Raw genomic sequence first — 25,253 nt, 5'->3', positions numbered from 1 at the left:
ATACTAGAGTTTTAGAATTTAACATTCCTAATTAAACTTTTAATCAACTTTTAAATTCCAAAACTTGAGGGCAAGTTTTGAAACTTTTCAACACATTAGGGTTTAGAATTTAAATGTACATCAAAATTAAACCATTTAATCAAAATTTAAATTCCAAAACTTGAGGGCAAGTTTTGAAACCTTTTTCAAAACATTAGGGTTTTAACTATTTAAATTTCAAAACAACAAAACTTTTGGGTTCAAATTTAAACTATAAAACCTAAAGGGGAAAATATGAAACTTTTCAAGGCATAGGGATCAAATAACAAATAATCTTAATTAACAATTAATCACATAATTATCCATATTTGATTTATTTAATGATTTTTTGCAAAATAATTTACCAATTTAATCAAAATATAATTAATCAATTATCACATAAGGAAACAATTATCTTATTAATTGATAAATATCTTCAATTAGATCAATAATATAGTCAAATATATCATAAAATCGGATTTATATTGATCTAACATGATAAGGTAACTATCCATAAGCAAAAACAGCAAGAAATCGCGAAGATATCCCCATCTGACGAGTTGACTCGTCGAGTCAGGCTTGGACTCGTCGAGTTCAGCTATGGACTCGGCGAGTCCAGCCTCCAGAAACCGAAAAATCGAATTTTTGAAACATATCAAGCATCAATACAATAGAAACCAGTCTAGGCTCTGATACCACTGATGGGTTTTTGGTCATAAGACATCCTATGTGCTCATACAAACCCTAATGCTTGGATCTAGATTTCTCTATTGTACATGCTTTGAATCCAAGACTATAAACCCTAATTCTAGCATATGGAAATCGATATTAACATATAATTAGGTGTATGATATTACCTTGATTGTTATGTAGCAATAACAATCCCGATTCCTCCTTGAATTGACTTTGGAAGGCTTAGAGTCACAAGTGTCACTCCTCTAATGACTTACAAACACCAAGAGCAAATGGAGAAGGTATAAAGAGAGAGAAGAGGTATAAGAATTCGTCTCTAGGACCTCTTGGGAAGGCATTGACGAATTCATGAGCCTTGGGGGTCTTTATATAGGTGTAGAGATTAGGGTTTTAGTCCTTATCCTTATCTAGTTGCTTGCCCACCAAGTAACCATAAGATAAGCCTTGAAAACCCTTATCCTAGTCGAATTCTAAGGCCTTATCACCTTAAATTCGTCCAACCTATTAATAAGATAATCCTTACCTTATTTTGTAAATATCACATAATTACAATTCAGCCCCTCTAGTTTAATTAATTACACTTGATCACAAAATTAATTCTTAATTAATTATTGACCAATATTAATTAAACAAATATGATTTATCCTTTAATATATTATTCTTATAACATATTAATAAATCATAATAACCTCTCTCTTTATTTATTTCTCCAATCAAGTTGCTTTGGTGAAGGCAACCCAAAAGGACCATGCACCATCGTATCAAGTACATACCAAAATAGTTATGGACTTAGACACTAATCCAACATAGATAGGATGTTATATGTGGTTATGATTTGTTAGATCGGTTTGTTTGTCTATAGACTGTTATGTGGTTATTTTTTATATGTGCACATGTTTGATTGGTGGTTGAGGCTTATCTGCTTTGTGCGAAAGCCAATAGACCTGAGCATTCCAACCCGATGGCTGTGGGTCATGAGTATTCCATCCCGAGGATGATTGGACTCTTAGTATGTGGGCATTCCAACCTGTTGGTTGTGGCCTGGGGTATTCCATCCCGAGGATGATTGGACCCATAGTATGTTGGCATTCCAACCGGATGGTTGAAGGCCTGGGTATTCCAACCCGATGGTTGACTGGACCCGTAGTATGTTGTTCGTGATTATATGTATAGTGTTGTGTGTATAGGTATTTTGGGGGAACTCACTAAGCTTTGGGCTTACAGTTTCAGGTACATCAGATGATTGCGGGAAGGCAAAGACGTGATCGTACATCTCCTCATGTTTATGACTGTTTTCTGGGATGATATTATACTATTTTGAAAACAAGTTTTGTAATAATTAATGGTTTTGAAATGTTTTGAAAAAGTTCAATTTTGACATGATTTTATGGATGTTACATATTATTATTATTATTTTTTGTCAAGCGCTTCAAAGGTCACATAATCGTTACACTCATCTCACGCCAGATCATGACTACGAATACGTGGGGCGATGTTCATATATAGGGTTGGGTGCCACACAACCCTTACACGATGCCTTGCGCAACCATTGTTGATTGCCTTAGAGTTAGTCGCGGTTATAGTCGGAAGTTGGAAGGTATCGTTTCTGATTTGCTTACAAGTTCTTAACCCTTTAAAAAAAATGCAAATGACCTAATACATATAAGTTAAAACTAAAAAGTTCTCAAAATGATTGAAATTGTTGTTTTATTAGTACATTATGTTTAAAATAAAAACTTTTAGGTTTTGAAATTACACTCACCACACACTTAACACACATAAGTCACACAACCAAAAAAAATTACATAACATGTTCCGAAATAGCAAAATTTTCAAATAATGAGTTTTTTATAGTAATTGTCTCACTGGTTTGTTTCAAAGGAATGTTTGAAAAAAGTACAAAATTTTATTTTTGTTATTAAGTACAATGTTATAATTAGGAGCAATATAGGAACCTAAAAATACTCTGATGAAATTGTTGGTACTAAATATATTATAAGCAAGAGTAATAGGCAAAATGTAAGTTTTCAGAAGATTAAAAATATTGTTTCATCTACAAAATGGAAACCTAAATGACGCTGTTACAACATTAATGTAGAGTTATCCTTGAAGACAATCTAGTAAATGGAAAACCATGAAGGAAAACGTCATCTGCAACGGATTTTTCTGATTTTCCCCAAATGATAGTGAAAATTGCATAAAATACAGAATAAAAACAATAAAGGTTACTGTAGATTCAGATAGAAAACATACTTTGCGAGAGTAGTTAACCAAAAAGTCGTAGGAGGATGACAGTGGTGAACACCGTTGAAGGAGAACGACTGTGACAACGACAAACTCTTGGGTTTGGCTGGATGGAATATACATTGCCAAGTAAAAACACCACCGACGTTAATTCTTATTATATAGTATAATTTAATTTTTTCCCAAACAAAAGCTAATAGTTACAAAGTTTAAATGTTATCAAAAATTTATCACCGTAGCCGTAAAAATATTGGTTATTAATCTTCTTTTGTCAAAACCATAAGAAGAAATCTTATCCATTTGAACCCCATCAAGACCGTGTAATATGAATAAGATGTGACAAAATAGGTCAAAATAATTTTTTTGGATCAAAACATGTGATTTTAACTTTTTAAGGATGTGTTCGACACACATCGTTTGTGAGCTTCTGACTTCTGGCTTTTAAAAAAATGCTAGTACAAAAGAAAAAACCTCGTTCATCGACAAGAACGTTTAGCTTTTAACCCAAACGGAACGCTTCAAAATTAAACGCTACTTAGCTACTAGCTACCCGCTACCAATTACCGTTACCAACTAGTTTTACAGAAGATGCCCCGAGTATGAATTGGTTCATCAAACATTTTTTTTTTCTTTCGCCCTCATTTAACCCGGTTTCTATATGATTTAATTCTTCAATTTTATGCAATAAATTAGAGCTCTAAATGACACGTTTTATAGGAATGAATGGATCTAGAATTTGATATATCTTTTATCTACCAATGAAAAAGAACTAAATTCTTACTAAAAGCCACATAAGATAGCAAAACTATCATCCAACTAGAACTTGTGGCTGGCATCCATTGAAGTCATTTCACTCTTTACCTTTGAGTTCGCTTTCTTTCTCTCCTCTTTCTCAAAGGCTAAAAAATGGCTACTTCCTTCAATCTCCCAACTCTTCAAGGTCCTCTCCTTCACAAATCTCAGTTTCTCGGCCAAACCCAGTTCATCAATCTCACTCACTCTCACAAATCATCAAAACAATCATCACATCAAATCATAAACCCATCTGCAAAATTCAATCTTTACGAAATCTTGGGAGGCAGAGGGTTATGTAATGGAGAAGAAGGCCTTCAACAGGAACTGAAAAAGCCCCCACCGGAAAGATCACCACCGCCACCCACCACTACCTCCGATCAAGAAGATCTTGCCACATCAATTATACCTGAAGATGGATTTGACAAGGAGCTATTAGGCCTAACAGGCGGATTCCCAGGTGGTGAAAAGGGTCTCAGAGATTTCATTGAGAAGAACCCACCTCCTAAAAAGCCACCACCACCATCAACAACAACATCAGGTTTTAATGGGAGCTTGGTCCGGAAACCAAAAGCGCCGGAATTGCCATTGTTGATGCCTGGAATGATCGCAATTGTCAAGAATCCAAACAGTCCTTACCACATGTATTGTGGGATTGTGCAAAGGATTACCGATGGAAAGGCCGGGGTGCTTTTTGAAGGTGGGAATTGGGATCGATTGATTACTTTCAAGCTGGATGAACTCGAACGCCGGGAGAAGGGACCTCCGATGGTTAGCCCTCGATCAGTTGTGCTGGAAGATCTGGTGGAAAAGAGTTCTTGATCGATTTTGTGTAGTACCAAACTACCAATGGAACTTTGTATGTACAAAATCATGTTTGTATTTCTATCATGTATAGAGTTCCTATGTTTATTAATATCATAAATTTGTTTTGTCATTGCTTTGTTTCTTTTCATTTAATGAACACGTGGACAAAACACAAACAACTTAATTCAGAAAATTTTTAAAATTAGGCTTTTCCCGTTAATTCGTAATATAATTTTGTTTTCATTTATATTTTTCCTTCACCTCACTTGAGTTAGTAACAATATTTTCATATGAAACATAGCCGATACTTTTGACGTCGAACAAGTTTTAAACTACAAGTTATATTAAACAATAGTCAAACATAAAAAGATAAAACTTGCTATGTTTCTTTAAGTCTTGTTTGCTCATTGAAACAATTAAAACTATAAACAATACCACTTAATAATTTTTCTTACCCCAATCAACTATAAATCTGAAAATATAAAATTTGTAAAATAGTAATTTAATAATTTAATTGCTAAGTTATACCAATAAAGACACAACTCAAACAATAATCAATTGAAAGAATGTCAAAACTAATCAACCATAAACATTAATGATCGTATCCATAGGCCTAGAAATTTAAAACAATAAACAATAAGAAATTAAACGATTATAGAAACCATGCAATTCAAAAGGTCATGGTGTGGGTTCGTTAAGGGCTCTCAATCTTTCTTTAATTGTTAAACGGGGGTGGCGATTGAGGATGGACAACTCTCCACTAGAGAGTCTTACCTAAAAAATAAAGCAACATATTATGTGTTTAAAAAATCCATCAATGGTGTATGGGATAATGTGGCTGGGGTGAAAGTTTATCTGGTCAGTTTGGGAGTTAATATTTCCCTAAAGTATCACTACGGGATGTTTGGTTTAGCTTTTCACAGCCAAAAGTCCTTTTTGTAAAAAAAAAAAAAACAAAAAGATGTTTGACAAACTAGTAATTTTTGGAGTTTTAATACAAAGAAAAACAACTTTTTGGAAAAGTCAGGAAATCCTGACTTTTTGTAACTTTTTGAAAAAAAACTTTTGAGCTTTTAAAAGCTAAGCCAAACACGCCCGTACATAACAATGTTTTGAAAATCGAACCGGACATCGAACCAACAATCAAACCAGGTCGATGGGTCAACCAGTTCAACCGTTCGGACCGGTCCAAAAAACCGGATGAACCGGATGAGTTCATTATTACATCATTATTGTATTTAAAATTTTAAAATATTCCAAAAAAATACAAAAATAAACTTTAAGCCAAAATATCAACAAACATTAGTTTTCAACATTAAATAAAAGTATCAAACATACAAAATACCATGAAAATAATTCGCCACATTTTGATTCTTGTTTTAAAAAAAAAAACAAAGTTTACAACATAAACATCAAAATACCATGAAATGTATCAAAATGCAAACTCCAATCACAATTTAATTTTCATCTAAATGAATCAACAATTTCTTCTAACGCAACTCCATCATCATCATCTTCTTCATCATCTTCAATACCAAATACAAATTCAATTTTAGCAAAACTTAATCTCAAATTGAAGAATAACAAAATATTGATAGAATAACATAAAATACTAACCTTGAGAAACTTGGGATTCAAACATCATTGATTCATCGTAGTTTTGTGGTCCTTCTTCAACCATATTTTCCAATTCATTATAATTTAGTTCACCCTACGGTATTTCATCTAGGGCTGTTAATCGGGTCAACCCGATCGGGTTTCGGGTTAAACGGGTCGGGTTAGTCGGGTTTTCACAAAAAATAATTTAACCCGGTACCCGACCCTATTAAGGTATGAGTTGGTCGGGTTCGGGTTAATCGGGTTTCGGGTTAATAGGGTCGGGTTAGCCGGGTTAGTCGGGTTAATACACTAAACACTTAATTTAAACATAATATATATGGTTTTTTCAAGAGTGCAATCTGATATAAATCCAAACCATTTTTTACTCTTTTCTTAACATCAAGAATGCATACAAATTTAAACAAATTAAAAATAAAAGATCATGGACCTCATGGTTATTACAACATACGAGAAAACATGCATACGACAATAGCTAAAAGAGTTCTTCCATTATAAATATTAAATAGATGAACTTCAATCTCTAGTTAGCGATCAACACCATGTAGTTTATTCATGTTTATAGTTAGTTTAAAGTAGAAATAAGCATCAAAATAAAATCTTTACTTTCTCAGCCGCTCTAGTAATTTTGAGATGTGGAGGTTTTATATCTTTTTGGACTTCAACTTCACAAATGGGAGTTACTTGACCCTCATATGCTTCTAGAGTCACAAAAATTTACATTTTCAAAGGATTTGTAGTCTTTTTGTATAGTTCAAGTAAAGAGCGGTGAAATATGTAAAGGTTGTGAATTCCTAACCGGGTTATACGGGTAGACCCGAAACCCGATTTTTTTGTAAAAATCAACCCTAAACTCGACCCTAAATACAAATCGGGTTTTTCGGGTCAACCCAAATAACCCGATTTAGAATTCTAACCCTATTGAACCCGAACCTAATTACATTATTCGGGTTAGGGTCGGGTCGGGTTAATCGGGTTCGGGTTTTTTTGACACCCCTAATTTCATCAACCACCCAAAACTCAATTTTATCAATACTTTCATAATCAATCGGATCATAAAACCTTTTGAAATCCTTGAGCCTAGAGAAAAATATTAATATACTTTTACACATATGTAAAGAAAATGAAAAAAAAAAGTTTGAATGTATACATTACCTATTTTGTAGACGCAAATTATAATGAACATAAACAAGGTCATTAAGTCTTTGATGCTCCAATCGATTCCTTCTTTTAGTGTGGATTCTCTCAGAGACACTCCAATTCCTTTCACACCCGGAAGAAGAAGCAGTTTGGCTTAAAATTCGAATTGCAAATTTTTGCAATTCCGGAGCATCTCCACCATGTAATTTCCACCATTCATCTAATGGAAAATAACAAAATAATATTATAATATTTTTACTATAATTCAATATTAATAAAATTTGAAAAAAAAATTACCTGGACGAGTAGTATTGCGAGAAGCGAAAGCAAGTTTTCTACCAAAACTGCCTTCATGCTCACGAAACAACTTTAGTTGGTCCATGAGAGTTAGACCATCCACGGTACCAGCACTGCTATAACGCTCAATCATATCCATTATCCCCCCAACCACCTATGATTTCTTAGAAAAATTTTCTTGATCATATTGAAAGACTGGATTCAGCCAATAAGCACCAGCATGAAGACTTTTACGCAACATCCTATCCCACCGATTTTTGATGATGTTAGTATACGGGGTGTACAACTCTCTGTTGTTACGAAAAAGTTTCTTAATTCCTTTTTTTGCCCTATACATCCCTTTGTATACATAACCTAAAAAAAAGAAAAAAACATCAATTAAAATAATAAAATGATAATATATTTGTAAACATCATTAAAGAATAAAAAAAAATTATACCTAAAGCCGGCTTCTCATCCGAATCACAAATCCGTAAAAGTCTCAACATTGGAGTCATGACCTTTACTATTATAACACAATTATTCCAAAAACTTTCATTCAATATGATAAGCTTAACTTCTTTTTCTTTTTCTAATCTAATCACTTTTTTAAAATCCAGGGAGGTGACCACAGCTTGCAAATCATGTTTATGATCACACAAACTTTTCAATGCAATAAATGCAGTACCAAAACGAGTGGCACCCGGACGAATAATTTTTGTCCAACCTGGTCTTTTTCTTAACCAATTTAATGGCCATTTGTGGTTATAAACAAAATCTGTAACCCTCGATGCAAGTGTAACCAAATCAGCGACTTCACGCATCTCCGACATGTCCTTCATAATCAAGTTCATACAGTGAGCTGCACAAGGAGACCAAACAATGGACAGATACTTCTCGCATAACAATCTTCCTGCAACCTTGTAGTTTGCAGCATTATGAGTGACTAAATGAACGACATTCTGACGACCAACAATCTCAACAATCTCACTAAACAAGTTGCATAATGTTTGGGCATTACTCTCAATATTCGATGCATCAACTGATTTGATGAATGAATTCCCTTTTACGCAATACATCATAAAATTGATAAGGGGTCTTTGTCTTGTATCCCGCCACCCATTACCCATAATTGTACAATCATTTTCTGCTCAGTAACGTTTATAGGAATCAGCTATAAGTTGTACGGACTGTTTCACGTCTTTCAACAACGTGACACGCATAGCATGATATGAAGGCCCCATGTATCCATGACCCATACTAGCAACTTTGCTCATTGCTATTTGGAAAAGGGGAGAATTCACGACATTCATAGGTATATAAGCATCATAAAACCACATAGCAAGAGCTAAATCCGTATAATGCCATCCTTCCTTACTTTGCAATGTTGCCTTAATCGATGGTTGAGAAGGATCATGCATACTTCTTTTGAAAAAAGGTGGCACATTTTTTGTTTGGGATGTATGAGGAGCTTTTCTCTTTCCATCTTTTTTTTGAGTTGATTGTTGGGTGAGTACTTGAACGTCATCATCATCATCATCAATAACATCATACATGTTATCTACATTCACCCTCCAAGTATCACTAAGCACACCAACATGTTTCTCTTTTGTTTTTTTGGCATTTTCATCCAATGAACTTTTCATGGCAAACTTTATATCTCCTGGACAACTCGGACATGCTGAACAACACGTGGCACTCCAGCAAGGTGTTGTTTCATTCTATTGATACCTCCACCGTTATACGTATTTTTACAAAAAGTACAAAAGTATGCTTTTTTTTTCCGCCTCCACCATCAAGCTAAGTAATATACCTCCAAGAAGGATCCTTTTTTGCCCGAACATTTGGTTGAGTAGAATCTTGTGAACCAGATGGGACGGTATTCGACTGGGCTTCTTCGGATGGATTGGAACTTGAACCAGGAGTGCTCATAATCTACACTATAATAGAAACACAAACAACCAAAATTACATTTATATCAAACTATTAGTAATCCTAAACAAGTAAACAAGCCTAAACAATCATAAAAAATCATAAAAGAAAAGTAGATATTAACAGAGAAATAATGAACATGCTAAACAATCCTAAGCAATCATAAACAATGCTTTTCTGAATAAAACATGCTAGCTAGCAAGTCAGGTGGTACTCAGGTTGGCATCAATGTTAATTGTTAAGTTGCTTACTATACAAAAGCTCTAAAACAGTGACCAAAAATAATGACTATATATGCCTCCTGTGTTGGGCTTGGGACAATTTTCAGAATAACAAAACACTGGTTTTAGTCTACATAAAAGATAAACACTGAAACAATTATAGCCGATGGGAAGTGTTACTTAGTGACTAATTACCTTTGTATTATGGAAGTGTCGACTATGGTTGAAATCGGAGAAATCCTTACTAAGTCGCTGAATGTGGAGCACAAATCGTAGAAATCCTTGCCCCTTCGATCGATTGGAAGCAATTTGGAAGTCGAAGAAACTGAAATCGGAGGTGCTCTTTAGTCGACTGTGTTAGTCAATTTAGGTTTTAGAGTTTGGGTTGCGAACGGCTCCCTCTTCTGTTGATAGTACTGGATGCGAATTTGAGATTTGAGTAATTGAAATCATTCCTTTTTCTAAGTTTCTTTTTCCCCGATGATTTTGAAGAAAAAAAAACAAAAAAAAACGGTTCTGAAGTCGGTTGAACCAACCCGGTTGGACCGCGGGTCGAAGAAAACCGGTGGTTTTTTCTAGTTTAAGTTACTGCCGGTTTTTGGGAGTGAAAGAACCGGAACCACGATCGGTTCCCGGTTGAACCGGTTAAACCGGCCGGTCCGGTCCGGTTTTCAAAACAGTGCTTCATAAATATAACAAACAACAAAATGTATACAAATCCTTATGCTGGAACGCCTCATCAGACCTTTAGCCTATTTGGGCAGCTCTTTAGGCCTTTGGCCTGATTAGACCGTCTCGCAGGCCTTCAGTCTATCCGAACTGTCCTGGTTGTCTTGGCCTTCAGTATCAGCTGGTCCGCCTCAACCAAGTAAACCACAACCATAACATATCGATATAATCATCATCATAATAATCAGCAACACAGGTAGTCCTACATATTCATCAGTCTAATCACATAACCAGTACACACATATCTCAACATAACAACATATAGCAAAACAGGATATCTAATCTAATGGGCCGACTTTGGTGCCTTCGATCCATAAGTTTCGTGAGGAAAACTCACTTCACAGTCTGAATACAGTCTGAATGAAACTCTGCTCCGTCTACCGACTCTACTCGACTCTTAATAATCAAAACATTTCCCATTCCTAATTAATAACAATTTACCAAAATACCCTTGGTCAAAATCAGTCAAAATAATGAAATCAGCCGAGTCAACTCAACCGAGTCAGCTCATCCCTCGTACGCAAGGTGTACTTCGGATGTACATGGAGCGTACTCGCTGTCTGAAGGATCAGGGCTTGAACTACGTATGTACATCGTACCATCTGGTACGCCCAACGTACACAACTGGTTTCCTTTTTGACGACTTAAGAGCTTGATGCTTAAGTTATAAAGGGCAAAATGCGGATCCAAGTCCCAAATATCGTCCCTGACCATAAAGTTTCCAACTTTATGGTCTTGCATGGCCAATAAGTGCTAAATGCTAACAAAACCATCCTCTTAACCCATTAAGACAAATAAACACATGCATGGAGAAAGATTAAGAGCCAAGACCATATTTTTTATGCTTCCAAACCCCATAAAACATTTAAAAGGACAACTAGAACGGACTAGGGCATGCCATACTCCAAAAAGGTCAAGATTTGGGATAAAATGCTCATGAAACAAGGACTTAACAAGATCTAATGAAATATAATCCAAGTTTGAAACTTTATACCTCTTGGAGGTTGCTATAGAGGTGAAGATCCCAGATCCAAAGCTTCTTCAAGCTCCAAGGTGGTTCTACTTCCTTTTTTCTCTTTCAAGACCACCAAAGACACACATAAGGGTCAAGAATGCTCTAGAAGGTGGCTAGGTGAAAGACCATAACTTTCGTATTTCTGAAAGACCCAAACTTTCATACTTGACAATATAGTTGCTTCAAAACATGTTACTTGCATATTCATAAAAACAATATTTTACATTGATAAAAAGGTTACAAACTACTGGATACAAACCAACTATTACAAAGTGTTATATATTACATAACTACCCAGGATATTGTAATTTATACAAACATAAATTGAAGTACAAAAGTACTATTACAAACTATTCTAAACCTTCCGACAATATATGACTATATTGGTTACTTATCTCCTGCAAATTTGTTAAACATTGAGAGGGTAAGCGGTGACGCTTTGTGAGTTCAATAATAGATACAATATAACGTTATTCCATATATATACTTTAATATGGCAGAAGCAAAGAGGAACAAGAAACAACAAAGGCAGATGAGTATCATATGACATGCTTGCCATATCAACAAATAATTTGATTCAAAGATATACGATTATTAAGACATGCCAATTTCTATACTTGATATACATCAGTAAAGCTTCGGCCCAAATGGCACAGAAGACATACACTTTCTGATTTAAACATTTCGGTAGATTTCAGGCTTATAGCCCTGTCTAACCATCTGCCAATGCTATAGAATAGAAGTCATTCTCTTACGGAGACATGCTCTACATGGCCAAAGGCTACGTACCAATACCACCGTGAATCTAAGTCCTTTCACTTATCATATGGTCAAAGGTATAACTTTGCTATCATAAATAGCAGAAATAAAAATAACACGGGAAAATAACTCCGAATAATAACACCAAAAAGCACATAGCACATATAACAAATAACATACAATTGTTCCTATATGTTGAACTCACCTTAAAATAATCGGGGGTTAAAATAGTAATTTGTGCAGCACTTCGGCTCTATAAATAGTTTCCGTCGTTGAAAACCGGGAGATATATTGAAAAATAGGCCTTGTGAGGGTAAAGCTTCAAACCGAAAAGATAAATTTCCCGGGCTCTCCGGGCACCTTGGAACGTATTTCGAGCTTTAAAAATGATACCGGGGCTTCGAGGGATGGCAAAATAGTAAAAATATGGATTTAGGGGTGAAAAATGGCAAAAATCCAATTTCACCCGGCAAGGCTCGCAAGCCTTGTATTTATGGGGCGAGGGTGTGAAGGTCGGCCGATCAGAAGGGATGAGTCAGCAGCGACGTGGCAGCGAGGGAGGTGGGACACGCGTCGGATGCAGCCGTCTTAGACATCGCCTAGGATGCCAGGCACGTCGCATGCGCAGTGGACCTCGCTTCGGACCAATCAGAAGAGGACACGGGTGCCACGTGTCGGATCTGCGAAAATGTTCGGTATTATCCACAAAATCTCGGATTTTGTGCCAAAAACTTCCAAAAATCATAACGTTCGCATATGAGCTTTGTTTTTGACGTTATTTATATGCACGCGTAGGCGGAAAAATAATCTACAACTTTCATTTAGACTTCGTCGGCTAATTTTGACTTTATTTTTAATATTATTATTTTTAACAAATCGGGACTGGAAAATCCGTTAACAATTCATAACTTCTTCATTCGACATCCGTTTTCGTCAGACTTTTTACCGTTGTACTACTAATGACGAGACCTTCAATTCTTGTTTAGGTTGTGTCGGCTAAAAATCACTCGATCTAAAATTCGAGTTTTTAGCTGTCTACTGCTAAGCTGAAACTTAGAAAAATCATAACTTCCTCATACGAAGTCAGATTTTGACGTTCTTTTTATGAAAGTTCTCGGTTTAACGAATACTACAACTTTCATTTAGATCATATAGGCTAAAAAGTAGTTTATCGAAAACTCACCTTTTACGTCATATGGTGTCGTGTCGGTTCTGTCACGAAACTTCAAATAGTCATAATTTCTTCGTTATAACTCGGATTTCGATGAGGTTTTCGTCTAAATGTTTCTAACAAGATTCTTTACAACTTTTAATAACAAAATTTTACTTATTTCAAATTTTATATTTTCATTAAATTTCGATATTTGACATTAGATTGGAATCTCATAAGACTTCCAATATTTTCCGATTGATTCTAAAGATAGTTTTACTTCTTTTCTAGTAAAAACCATGTGTTAGAGCTCAATACTTAAATTTCATATAATCTTTAATAATATTATTCACTTTTAAAAATACATAACACGATAACTGAACGTGTATGTTAGACTAGGGTTTGCTAAAATCGTAAGGAAGTGTTGGAGGCAGATGAGAGATAAGGTTTGAGGCCATAATGATGTTTAAATAGGATCCAACCCCTAAAATTTAGGGTTTGAAACCCTCACACGTACGCCCTGCGTACGTGATGTACGCCCAACATACTTAGATCTGCGTAAGTACGCCCATCGTACACAACGTATGTCCAACGTACTAAACCTCGACCCAAAATGACCAAAAATGCCACTATGGGCACTTTTCCAACTATATCATGCACAAGGGCCAAATACTATAAGTCTTTATACTTAAGGGTTAATTTTGAAAATACCTCAACGTCGAGATGTTACATTACAAAACAAAAAATACATTTTCCCTTAAATTCACTATTCTTCATCATCCTTACCATCATACATATAATCCGCCAAGTTTTCTTGAAGTTGCATGTGTTTTCACGCATCTTGAATATCAACGACTCTACGCAAATATTCAGTTGTCCCTTGTTGAAATTGCATGTGGCTGGTGTAATGCCTGATTCCTGGTACGCATTTAAATTATAAATTAGTCATTTTTTTCAGAGCAACTCGACGAGTTGGAAGCCCCAAACTAGTCGAGTAGAGATTGTCAGAACCGCGTGATTTAAGTGACATACTCGACGAGTTGAGAGGCCTCAACTCGACGAGTAGATCGGCTGAGACGAAACCCTAATTTCTAGGGATTTACACCCTATTTAAAGTACTTAATCCTTTCCCTCAGCCTCTCATCATCCTCCCTGAAACCTTAAATTGCATTGTGAGCTCCTTGATGAGAAACTTGAAGTTGTGAGTGGATTTGTGTGTGTTTTTGTGCGTGGTAAAGGAGTTGGAAGAACTATAAGTCATCAAGCTTGAGGAGAAACATTAGATCTGGGATATCGTCCATCTTTGGCAGCTTTATGAGGTAAAAAATCATTAACTTGATGATTCATAGCTTAGATCCTTTTTAGTTTTGCTTTATGGGTCTTTTTGACCCCATTATGGGAAATATGATAACCTCCATAAATCAGATGCTAAGGAGTACCATTTCCAGTGATATTTGGTCCCTAGAATCATAAAAAGGATCTTAAACCCATTCCTGTCCAAGAAAAGACCATGTCCGTGAAAGTAGGTTGCTATATCTCGAGATTGGGTCCATTTGAGGCGTGCAAAGCCATCAAGTTCTCGACTTTACAGAAATAGGTTATGGAAACAATATGGATATATATTCTGGAACCATAAATCCGAGGAAAGGGATGAATAGAATAGAAATGCACGGGACTCGGCGAGTTCATAGAGGAGCTCGATGAGTTTGGTCGAACATTCCCGATTTTGTTCATGCAACTCGACGAGTTGAAGGGTAAACTCGACGAGTTGTACTAGGAAGTCCCATTTTTGTTGAAAAGGAGGAACTCGGTGAGTTGGAGGAATACTCGACAAGTTATATCATGATTTCACGATTCTGTGATTCATGAGAATTTGACGAGTTGAAGGGTAACCTCGACGAGTTGAGTCAACTCGGAGCGTTAACCTTGACTTGACTTTGACTTTGACCTTACCAGAGTTGACCCTTAAGGGTTATGAGTAAGAAATGACATATAAGGGGTTGTTTTGGTTCAAGTAGTGAGTATAGTTGATTCCGGGCAGAGACGTTTCAGCTATCATCCGAAAGTGAGTTGAGTTTCCTCCTGGTTTGAACGGGTCGAAGGCACCAAGACGGGCATGTATTTGTTTTGTGTATTGATCAGTAGATGAGTTTGGGCGGGGCCCGTATCTCATAGATAGCTGAGTATGGGCAAGGCCAGTATCTCATAACATTATTTGAATCTGATTATACTTGTTGCCTGTGTGATACTTGTATGTATGTTTAGTAGCTGAGTGTGGGCGGGGCCCGTATCTCATATTTAGTCGAGTGTGGGCAGAGGCCTGCATATCGTAGTCAGTGGAGGATGGGCGGGGCCCGTGTCTCCTAGATAGCCGAGTGTGGGCGGGGGTCGTATTTCCTTGAGTGTAGGTAGGGCCTGTATCTCCCAGTAGCATGATTATGTGTATGGCATGGGGTAGTTTGGGGAGACTCGCTAAGCTACGTACTTATAGTTTTAAGTTTTGGCTTCAGGTACTTTCGGTAGCAAGGGAAAGAGCTCGGGATGACTATAGTGAACAAACTATTTGTTTAGCCTGGGATGTTTTTACGCTGATATATTGATATGAGTTTTGATATGATACTTTGATTTGATACTATGACTATGTTTTGGAAAAAATTATTTTGATAGATGTGGTTATTTTAATAAATAAAAATGAAATTTTTGGTCATGATTTTTGGGATGTTACATCTGGGTTCCATATCCATATATACTCTGTAATATTTCGTCATTTATCTTCAATCACCATGTTATGCATTATGATACATGAATACTTAGTATCTTGTAGAGTTCCTATCTCATATGGTTATGCCGCATGTTCAACTATGTGTCATTTCGACTTTAGAAATCCAAAAACACGTTCCACCTCCTTACATGCTCCTTCTTGTCTCCTCTTGAAAAATCTGTCTCTTTGTTCTACTGGCCGTCGAAATGCTTTCATGAATGCAGAATATGCATGATTTATTCTATCTGCAAGGTATTACCTAAACTTATATTTATTTTCATTCACCGTGAAAGGAGCATCTGATGCCTTTCCTGACAAAAGATCGTTGAATATTGGTGATTGATAAAGAATGTTGACGTCGTTGATGGAACCCGCCACCCTGAAATAAGGACGTCAAATCCATAAATCCTGGGAAGCAACAACCTCTAATACCAACGGAGGTGATCCATGATGAACACTTGCATACCGACCTCTTTACACCATGAGACATTTTCTCTATTTCCGGTGTGTGCAATAAATGGTTCCGAGCATACCCGGAACACCATGTCTTTCTTCATGTTTTGCATATCATTCAACGAAGGTTTCCGAAATAAACGTCACAGAATGTTTCAAGAACACCTCTTGTCAATCTAAATAAATATTCTCTTGCAATTCGCTCATATATTCTCGTATAATCGTCAATAGAATCGGACAACTCCCCCACATCCATCAGTTTAATTGTCGCGACACATTTCTCCAACCCTGTGAATCCTCGTCTACCTCTAGCATCATATCTCATTTGGAAAAAACTATACCTAAACATATGTTCAATAGGTAAATAAATGTATTTATTTTATCTAAAAGCTACATTTAAAATATCTCATTTGGAAAAAACTATACCTCTAGCAATCCATGTCTGTGTGTCGTGTATTCCTGTCACACACGAATTTATACGACATGAATTTGTTAAACCCGAACACAACATGGATTATAAAACATGTTTGGGGTATCAAACACGAAAACGACACATAAAAAATCATGTGACACATGAGACGACACGAATAGACATATTTTTTAGCCGTGTTACACGAAAACACGAATAAACACGTTATTAATGGCTTTTTTTAAGCGAAGACTATAAACTAATTATTGAATTTTACGCAATTGGTCCCTAATATATTATAAATATAAAATTTAATCCTAAAGTATATATATGTATATACGAGTTTGTACGTCTCATGTGTCAACACGAATTTGTATCGTGTCTTATACATGTTTAAACAGGTAAATTCGTATTTGCACATGTAAGACACGAAACATGAATTTAAAATACGTGTCACACACGAATAAACACATAATACAAATTTCTAAAACACATACACGGAAACAAACTCGTATCGTGTATCAAATTGCTAGGTCTAGTAACGAGCGATAACATAACGTCAGTCGGGCACAATGTTCATCCGGTGGTAATGAAATTAAGCCGTGTCTATGTCGACATTAACGACAAAACGACCACATACCCAAAGGCAACACTCTTAAAATGTTAATATAAAAAATATGTAAGAACATAAATTTTCAAACAAATTTTTCATTTTAAAATCATATAATTCTCGTAACACATTTCACAAAAATCTCATTGATTTCATTTACAAAACACAACTTCATAATTGTTTGATTCGTACTCCAAGATCCTCAAAACATAACTCCTGCTCTGGTGTGTACAATCAAGTCGGTGCCTTCCCGCGATCCTGAGAAAACCTGAAACACATATCACATAACACGGTAATCACGAAGCTTAGTGAGTTTCCCAAAATACTACATACAACTCTTTAGCTACTTGAGGCTATAACTCTGTATGACCCTTCGGTCAATGTGTCTCAGTGGGACCCTGCAGTCCCACAACTCTGGTAGACCCTCTGGTCCTAACTCTGTAAACTCTGAGTAATACACAACATAAATCACAAAGAAATAATGCAGGATATCACAATACACAGATAAGCTCATAAGACACCTCATTAACACGAAAATACCACTCATGGTAAAGTATAGTGAGACGACTCACCTTGGATGATGAACAACCCCTAAAAATGCTGATGCTGCGCACCGGCCTCTATCTCTGAGCCAAACCCACATTTCACCCAATTAGGAACTAAGTCCAAACTCTCACTCATTAGGTATAAAGGTAGTACACTAACTAGCCCATCAATAATCTAAACCCATTGGGCCCACCAAGGCCCAATAATAAATGGACTCTCGTGAGGACCAAATTCTCAAATCTAAATGGCAAGCCCACTCAAGGGCCCAAAGCACAATATATATACATATTCCTCTGGTCCAAAACTCTATTGCAACCAGTCCAAACTCCAGGCCCAACACTTAAGGCCCAAAATGAGACTTAGTCCAAAAGTCCACAGTGAGATTACGGGGGGCGTACCTCCCTTGGTACGCTCAGCGTACTCATGAATTCAGATTGGCCATCGGGGACACTTGGTCAGTACACGGGGCGTACTGGAATTACGCTCAGCGTACGTCTATGATTGTTATCTCCACTCCCTTGGTCTTAATCCGTTAAGACCATAGCTATACTCTTAGATATGGTCTCCATAAAGGCTCATACATAATAAAGCTCGTGACTTTAATCCTTTGCATGGAAAATCAAGTCCCAAACACAAAAACTCTTACTTTTTACTCCGAAAAATGCTCATATCTTATGCATGAGGTGGTTCCAACGTCCAAGGCCTCATTTTTATGAATCCTCTCCACTAGAAACACTTAAAGGGACATATATTAGGCTCTGGAGTTCAACAACTCATAAAGCTTCAAGCTTTGGGACCAAAAACCCTAAAATGGACCCAAAACAAAAACTAGCACAACAATTGCGACATCCCCAATTTCACGGCCAGAAAAGACCGATTTGTTTATGCTTTGTTTTATAAATCAGAGTGATCGTTTAAAGAAAACGGTTGCGGAATTTGTTCCCAAATAAAATATGATAATCATTTATCAAAACATTTCTCAAAGAGAATGTATTTTCATTAAATAATAAAACCTCGGGATGTCATGTTCCGATACAGACACATAAGCATAAACAGAACTTACATTATTTACACTAAAGATTTTACATCTCCTTTAATCTCTCCGTGAAATATATCTTCGTATCGATACCTGTGATACAAAGAAAACTGAGTGGGTCAGGCTTGGGAGCCTGGTGAGCATATAGGGTTTTCAACCCACAATAATACAGTTATTATATTCAATTATCAAACAATCAACCCAATTACCCATCCCCATTATCTTCTTAAGGTTTTACCCTAAGAACCAACTATCCTTCATTCATTTATTCCTAAGGATTTACCTAAGGAATTGGCACGAAGTCCATTGCTGCCAAAGTTTATCTATCAGGTACTAAATCCATAGTTTATCAGACGCTAACTCCATAGTCGCCGGGGTTTACTCAGGCGGCGCTAACTCCATAGTCACCAAGGTTCACTTAACAAGCGCTAACTCCATAGTCGCCAAGGTTTACTCAACAAGCGCTAACTCCATAGTCGCCAAGGTTTACTCAACGTGCGCTAACTCCATAGTCGCCAAGGTTCATCAAATAGGCACGAAGTCACATCGTCGCCAAGGTTTATACAACAGGCGCTAACTCCATAGTCACCAACTATTCCATCTACCTATGTTCTACCCAACAATTTTGTAGATATAAATACTTACACAGTTTAAATCATTTAACACCTGTATAAAACTCCAATTTTCCATGCCCATCTCAAATAGACAAATAACATATAAACACATAGCACGTATTTCATAACAAATACTTCATATTTATGTGTTAGAAGAAAGTAACTACACACTCACACATATAAAAAACAATATACTTAATACACTCAAACCATACTTGTATTATTATCGTGTTTATGAAAGGTAGTATACACTTACTTGATTAGAAGACGATTGGACAGCACTACAACTTGTAGAAGTAGTATTCTTCGGCAGATCTGGAAGATCTTTACAAAAACCGGACTCCTCGCTGGCAGAGCTTCGGCTCGGGAATTTCACTTCTCGGGATCTTCGGGGCCTCGGGACTTGCTTCGGGGCTTGGGAATGATATCGGGGCTTCGGGATAATTCTTGCACGAAAAACGATGCAAAAACGCGAGAGAAATAAGAGAAATGAGCAATTGAATCGGCTGCACTCGACTCCCTTTTATAGGGTCTGGATCTGCGATTTACGTGGGGCGTACTCATAGGTTACGCGGGGCGTAACCTGGATAAGCCCGGTGACTCCCCCCTTGGATAATATCGAAAATTTATATTTAAATTTAATTTCGAAAATATTTAATAAACTTCAAAAATTCATATCTTCCTCATACGAACTCCGTTTTCGACGTTCTTTATATCCACGCGTAGGTGAGACTACGATCTACAAATTTCGTTTAGACTCCGTCGGCTAATTTTGACTTTATTTTTATTATTTAATTTTAGTAGGCCGGGACAGGAAAACTCCGTTATAAAATCATAACTTCTTCATCCGACGTCCGTTTTCGCCTATCTTTTTATCGTTTTACTACAATTAATGAGATATTCAATTCTCATTTAGATTGTTTTGGCTAAAAAACGTTCGGTCTCAAATCGAGTATTCGGGTTGCATACCGCTAAGTCGAAACTTCGAAAAATCATAACTTCCTCATACGAAGTCAGATTTGGGCGTTCTTTTTATGCACGCTCATGGTTTAACGTATTCTACGACTTTCATTTAGATTGCTAAGGCTAAATATTGCTCTAACGTAAATTCACTTTTTACGTCGTGCAGTGTCGTGCCGGTTCTGTCGCGAAACTTCGACAAGTCGTAACTTCTTCGTTATAATTCGGATTTCGGCGTTCTTTATATGCACGAAAACCTTGTAACATATACTATAACTTAGTTAAGATTATTCATTCTAAATAATCTTTCATCAAAAATTCATTTTTGACGCCTATCGTCTCTAAATTGACTAGCTCTGATCTACGGGCGTTACAACAATAAGCAAGTTTCAAACTTGATACCTCTGTAAGATGCACCAATAAGAGAAGAACATAGATCCAAAAGCTAGATGCTCAAGCTATTATCTTTCAAAGCTCCTTCTTCTATAAAAGCCAAACATAACAAGTCATCACCCCACTAGATCTACATGAGAAAGCCACCAAGATTCAAACTTTATGCTTTCTGGAGCTAGATCAACTTGATTAGAGCTTGGATCCACAAGCTCCAAGCCAAGCAATGCTTCCTTAAGGAACTTCTTCCACAATATGCACCAAAAACTAACTAAATCACCAAAATGCTCAAGAATCACTCAAATGGAGGCTTAGGGTCGATTTCTAGGGTTTAGAGGGATGAAGGCTGAAGATATTCGGGTTAGGTTATGAGATAAGGATCTTAAATAGGGTCCAAGACGCTAAAATAGGGTTCAGGTCTGATCAGCATACGCCTAACATACATATGGTACGCCCAACGTAATCCGAACTTCGTAACCACCCCTGGTCAGTACGCCCAACATACTCCAAAGTACGCCCATCATACTTCCTTCTTCACTAGTACGCCCAACGTTCGCGTTGTGTACGCCCAACGTACTCGGCTAAGCCTGAAACCACAAAACTTCTGAAGGCCATGACTTCTTTGTTATAAATCTGTTTCCGACGATCCTTATATCCATGAAAAGGTAACGATAAGCTCTACACTTCTATCAACTTCATTCCTCATGATACCCCTTCGAACTCAGATCCAAAATTCATGAAAAGCCCGAACCAGCGTCTTTAACAATACATTTGGGATCTAAAGCACAAACCAAACTCTTTTATCACACAACCAACCTTACCTACATCCCAAAAGGGCCTAAATGTTTCTCTTTCAAAGCCTCAAAACCTTCTCATACTCGGATTAAGGCCCACTTTCCTAAAATCACAAAACTATTCAGAACAGGATGTTACAAAATAGCTAAAAAAACTCAAGTAAAAAAAGAAATAATAAAATATTATTTGATGTTATATACTTTGCTATCAATAACGTGTTATAGCATTTTGCCCTTTTTTAGGGGTTTAAAAACGTAATTTTTTCAGGGGTTTAAAAACATAATTTTTTATTTCATGTTTCAATCTTTTTGTTGGAGAACTCTCTCTCTGGAGGCAATATGGTCGATTTAATGAATAATCCCGACAATATATGATAATATGAAAAGTTAGAATATAAAGTAATAAATCTAAAGTCCATGTTTAATATTGTTATAAAAATAAAATGTGAATCTCACACAGACACACACACACACACACACACACACATATATATATATATATATATATATATATATATATATATATATATAGAGAGAGAGAGAGAGAGAGTTAGGTTCATACATAAACTCTAATTATTGTGTGAATGTGTAACCGATTCCTGACCAATCAACATTCAAGGATAATTTCAGAATTTTACTTAAATTTATTTTAATAACCCAAAATAAAATCCAAAATTATGGATATTTCCCTTAAATAGAGGATCGGTTATTTTTTACCCTTAATTTGCTCATTCACTTTTTTCACCTCGATCTCAGGAAGAAACCAAAAGGAAAAATCACCCCCTGAATATTAACGGTGTGTATCAAACGTGTGTGTGTGGATCGCCCCCTGCCTCATCTGTTGGTCCATCACCAACATTACCTGCTTCCACAAAATCACCACCTTCAGAAAACAACTAAACTTACATTATCATCTTCTTCCCCATTTTTTTGTTCTTTTCCCACATATTTACAAATCAAAGAAATTGAAAAGGATCTCCATCCCCGTCACCTTTTCTCCAGGTCAGGCCATGATTTCCACCCCATCACCATATTGTGTGGAATTCGAATAGTATCACTAAATTCATCAACACGTCAGATGCATCCCATGTGGACCGATTAGAGACTGCTCAAGGAGACCCACTGGAGGTAACTCTCCGACCATATTTTTCTAGAGACAATCGTCACCTTTATCTTCTCTATTTTGGTTCAAGAATCTCCTTTCAAGTTACCTATATTCTCTTCTCAAAATCTTGATTTTCATATCGTTTCTTTGCATATGAACTGGAATTGCATCAATCAAGTACTTTAACTAATTAATTATGATAACAACCTGGGTATGTATGTTTTCTAATTTGGGTTGCACTTTGGTAGGTCATCAATCCTTAATTTTGTTTTATCTATACTTAGATACAAAGTAAGGTTTTTCTTGATCAGATTTACAGTTAGAGTTACAGTGATTAAATTGCTGATCCATTTCATCTATTTGTATTTTTTATATGAACATAAAGTGTTCGATTATATGCCTAAATGAAATCTTCTATTGAATTGACTGCAACTTATTTGATTCCAGGAGTATTTGGCTTTTGATGTCCAAAACTTTCAACTATAAAATTGATAGAGGTTTAATGCTTATCTGACAGAAAAGTTGCTAGTTATATCATGTTTGATTTTCAAATTTTAAGAAAGCATGTGTGATTTTTCAAGTTTCTAAAAGTGACCGGATATGCTTAACGTGTGATTTTCAAGTTTCTAACAACTCAAAGGTTTTTTATTTTATATATGTAAAGCTTTTGATGATCTTACTAATGACTACTCATTATTACATGTATTTAAAATTATTCGGCCAGAATATTTACAAAATCACTCCAAAAGAATATTTCCAAAATCATTCTGATAGAATATTTACAAAATCATTCTGACAAAATATTTACAGAACCATTCTTCAAGAATATTCACTAAATACAATGCTCCAAATCAATATTTAAGACATATGTTTTTAGTACGTTTTCTATGAAATTTCACGTAGTCCATCATTACTATTCTTAAAGAATAAATCAGAATATGTAACATTGTTTAAATAAATTTGTTGGTATATTTTTTAGCTACATATGTTGATCAAGGGATTAATACTTGATTGTGAGATTAATTACATGATGTTTGGCATACATGCTTTGTGTAATGTTCTTGGAATTCGATGTTTTTTTGTTGTTTTTTGCGCTGCAGTGGCGTGTGTTATTGGTACAGGTGTTTGATATTGTCTTCTATGTAAAACTAATATCATGTATGATGTAGTTAATCAGGTAAATTATTTTAGTTTACTTTGATGATTTTTAGTGAAAATTTGTCATTTTATACTTTTTTGAGCTTATGTTCTTCTTTAGTTTATGTTCTTGCATTTTGATAGGGCTTTGGATTCATGCAACGAGATGTTCACTGTTAGTGAGCCTGTATCCTCTACTTTTTCAAATAAATTGTTTGTCTCTTTACTTCCATCACCAATTCGTCACTATCAATTGGATGTCAGATTTTTTTTCCTTCTAAATCTAATTGTATTCTAAAATCTGTTCATAGAATTGTTGTGTTCAAAATATAGAAATTTATATGATTTATCATGTTTGGATGCATTTTTCATTAATCTATCATTTTTTTCTAGAATAAAGTAGCTTTATTCTTATTAGTTGACTTGAATTTACGCTTAAACAAGTATGTTTGCCTATGGAGTTGCACCCAATATAAAGCAGAGTGATGAGTTTTGATTCTCAAGTGAGCAGTTGCTCCAATGGAAGATCAAATTGCATTCGTATGAATTTTGAACTCTAATGGAGTTGAATTTATTTTTCCCATTGTGACTAGACATCCTTATCCTGAATGTTCTTGACCTCTTTTGCACCATATGATATCTAATGTCCATTTGTGTGTTTAGGTTCAAACATCAAGAGGTAAATATGAAGGCATGCGAAAACCATCAAAGAGCAAATGGCATATATATTCTTCAAGAATGACAACAAATTCTTAAAGAATGATGACAGATTCTTACAGAATGTCTTATATATCATATTTTTTTCTTTGCATCTTTCGGAAATGATGTCAAATTCTTGAAAATGTAGGATAAGAGGTTGTATATGTTCTTTAAAATGATGTATATACATTCTTGCTTTATGTTTACTTATTCTGATTCTTAACATTCATTCCTACTCCTTATTCTTACAAAATATGATAAAAAGAATACAAAGCATTATCATATTATCACATAATACTCTGTGATTTGTAAAATTATGATTTTTTTGTTACTTTTTACATTTTTC

General features: G+C 35.8%; 1 protein-coding gene and 1 pseudogene across 1 annotated transcript; one reads left to right on the top strand and one right to left on the bottom strand.

Moving 5' to 3' along the window:
- Positions 1–3,764: 3,764 nt before the first annotated feature.
- On the top strand, positions 3,765–4,684 carry NDHS (NAD(P)H-quinone oxidoreductase subunit S). Its single transcript, XM_079029290.1, has one exon. It carries the CDS (start codon positions 3,862–3,864, stop codon positions 4,567–4,569), a length of 708 nt encoding a protein of 235 aa, XP_078885416.1. The 5' UTR covers positions 3,765–3,861; the 3' UTR covers positions 4,570–4,684.
- Positions 4,685–6,018: 1,334 nt separating this feature from the next.
- LOC145095049 (uncharacterized) lies at positions 6,019–16,711 on the bottom strand (annotated as a pseudogene).
- Between the last annotated feature and the right edge of the window lie 8,542 nt (positions 16,712–25,253).

This window comes from Lactuca serriola, chromosome 3 (assembly GCF_051521515.1).
Source record: "Lactuca serriola cultivar US96UC23 chromosome 3, Lser_US96UC23_V15, whole genome shotgun sequence".
NCBI lineage: Eukaryota > Viridiplantae > Streptophyta > Magnoliopsida > Asterales > Asteraceae > Lactuca > Lactuca serriola.
This window is presented reverse-complemented; position numbering and strand designations above follow the sequence as displayed.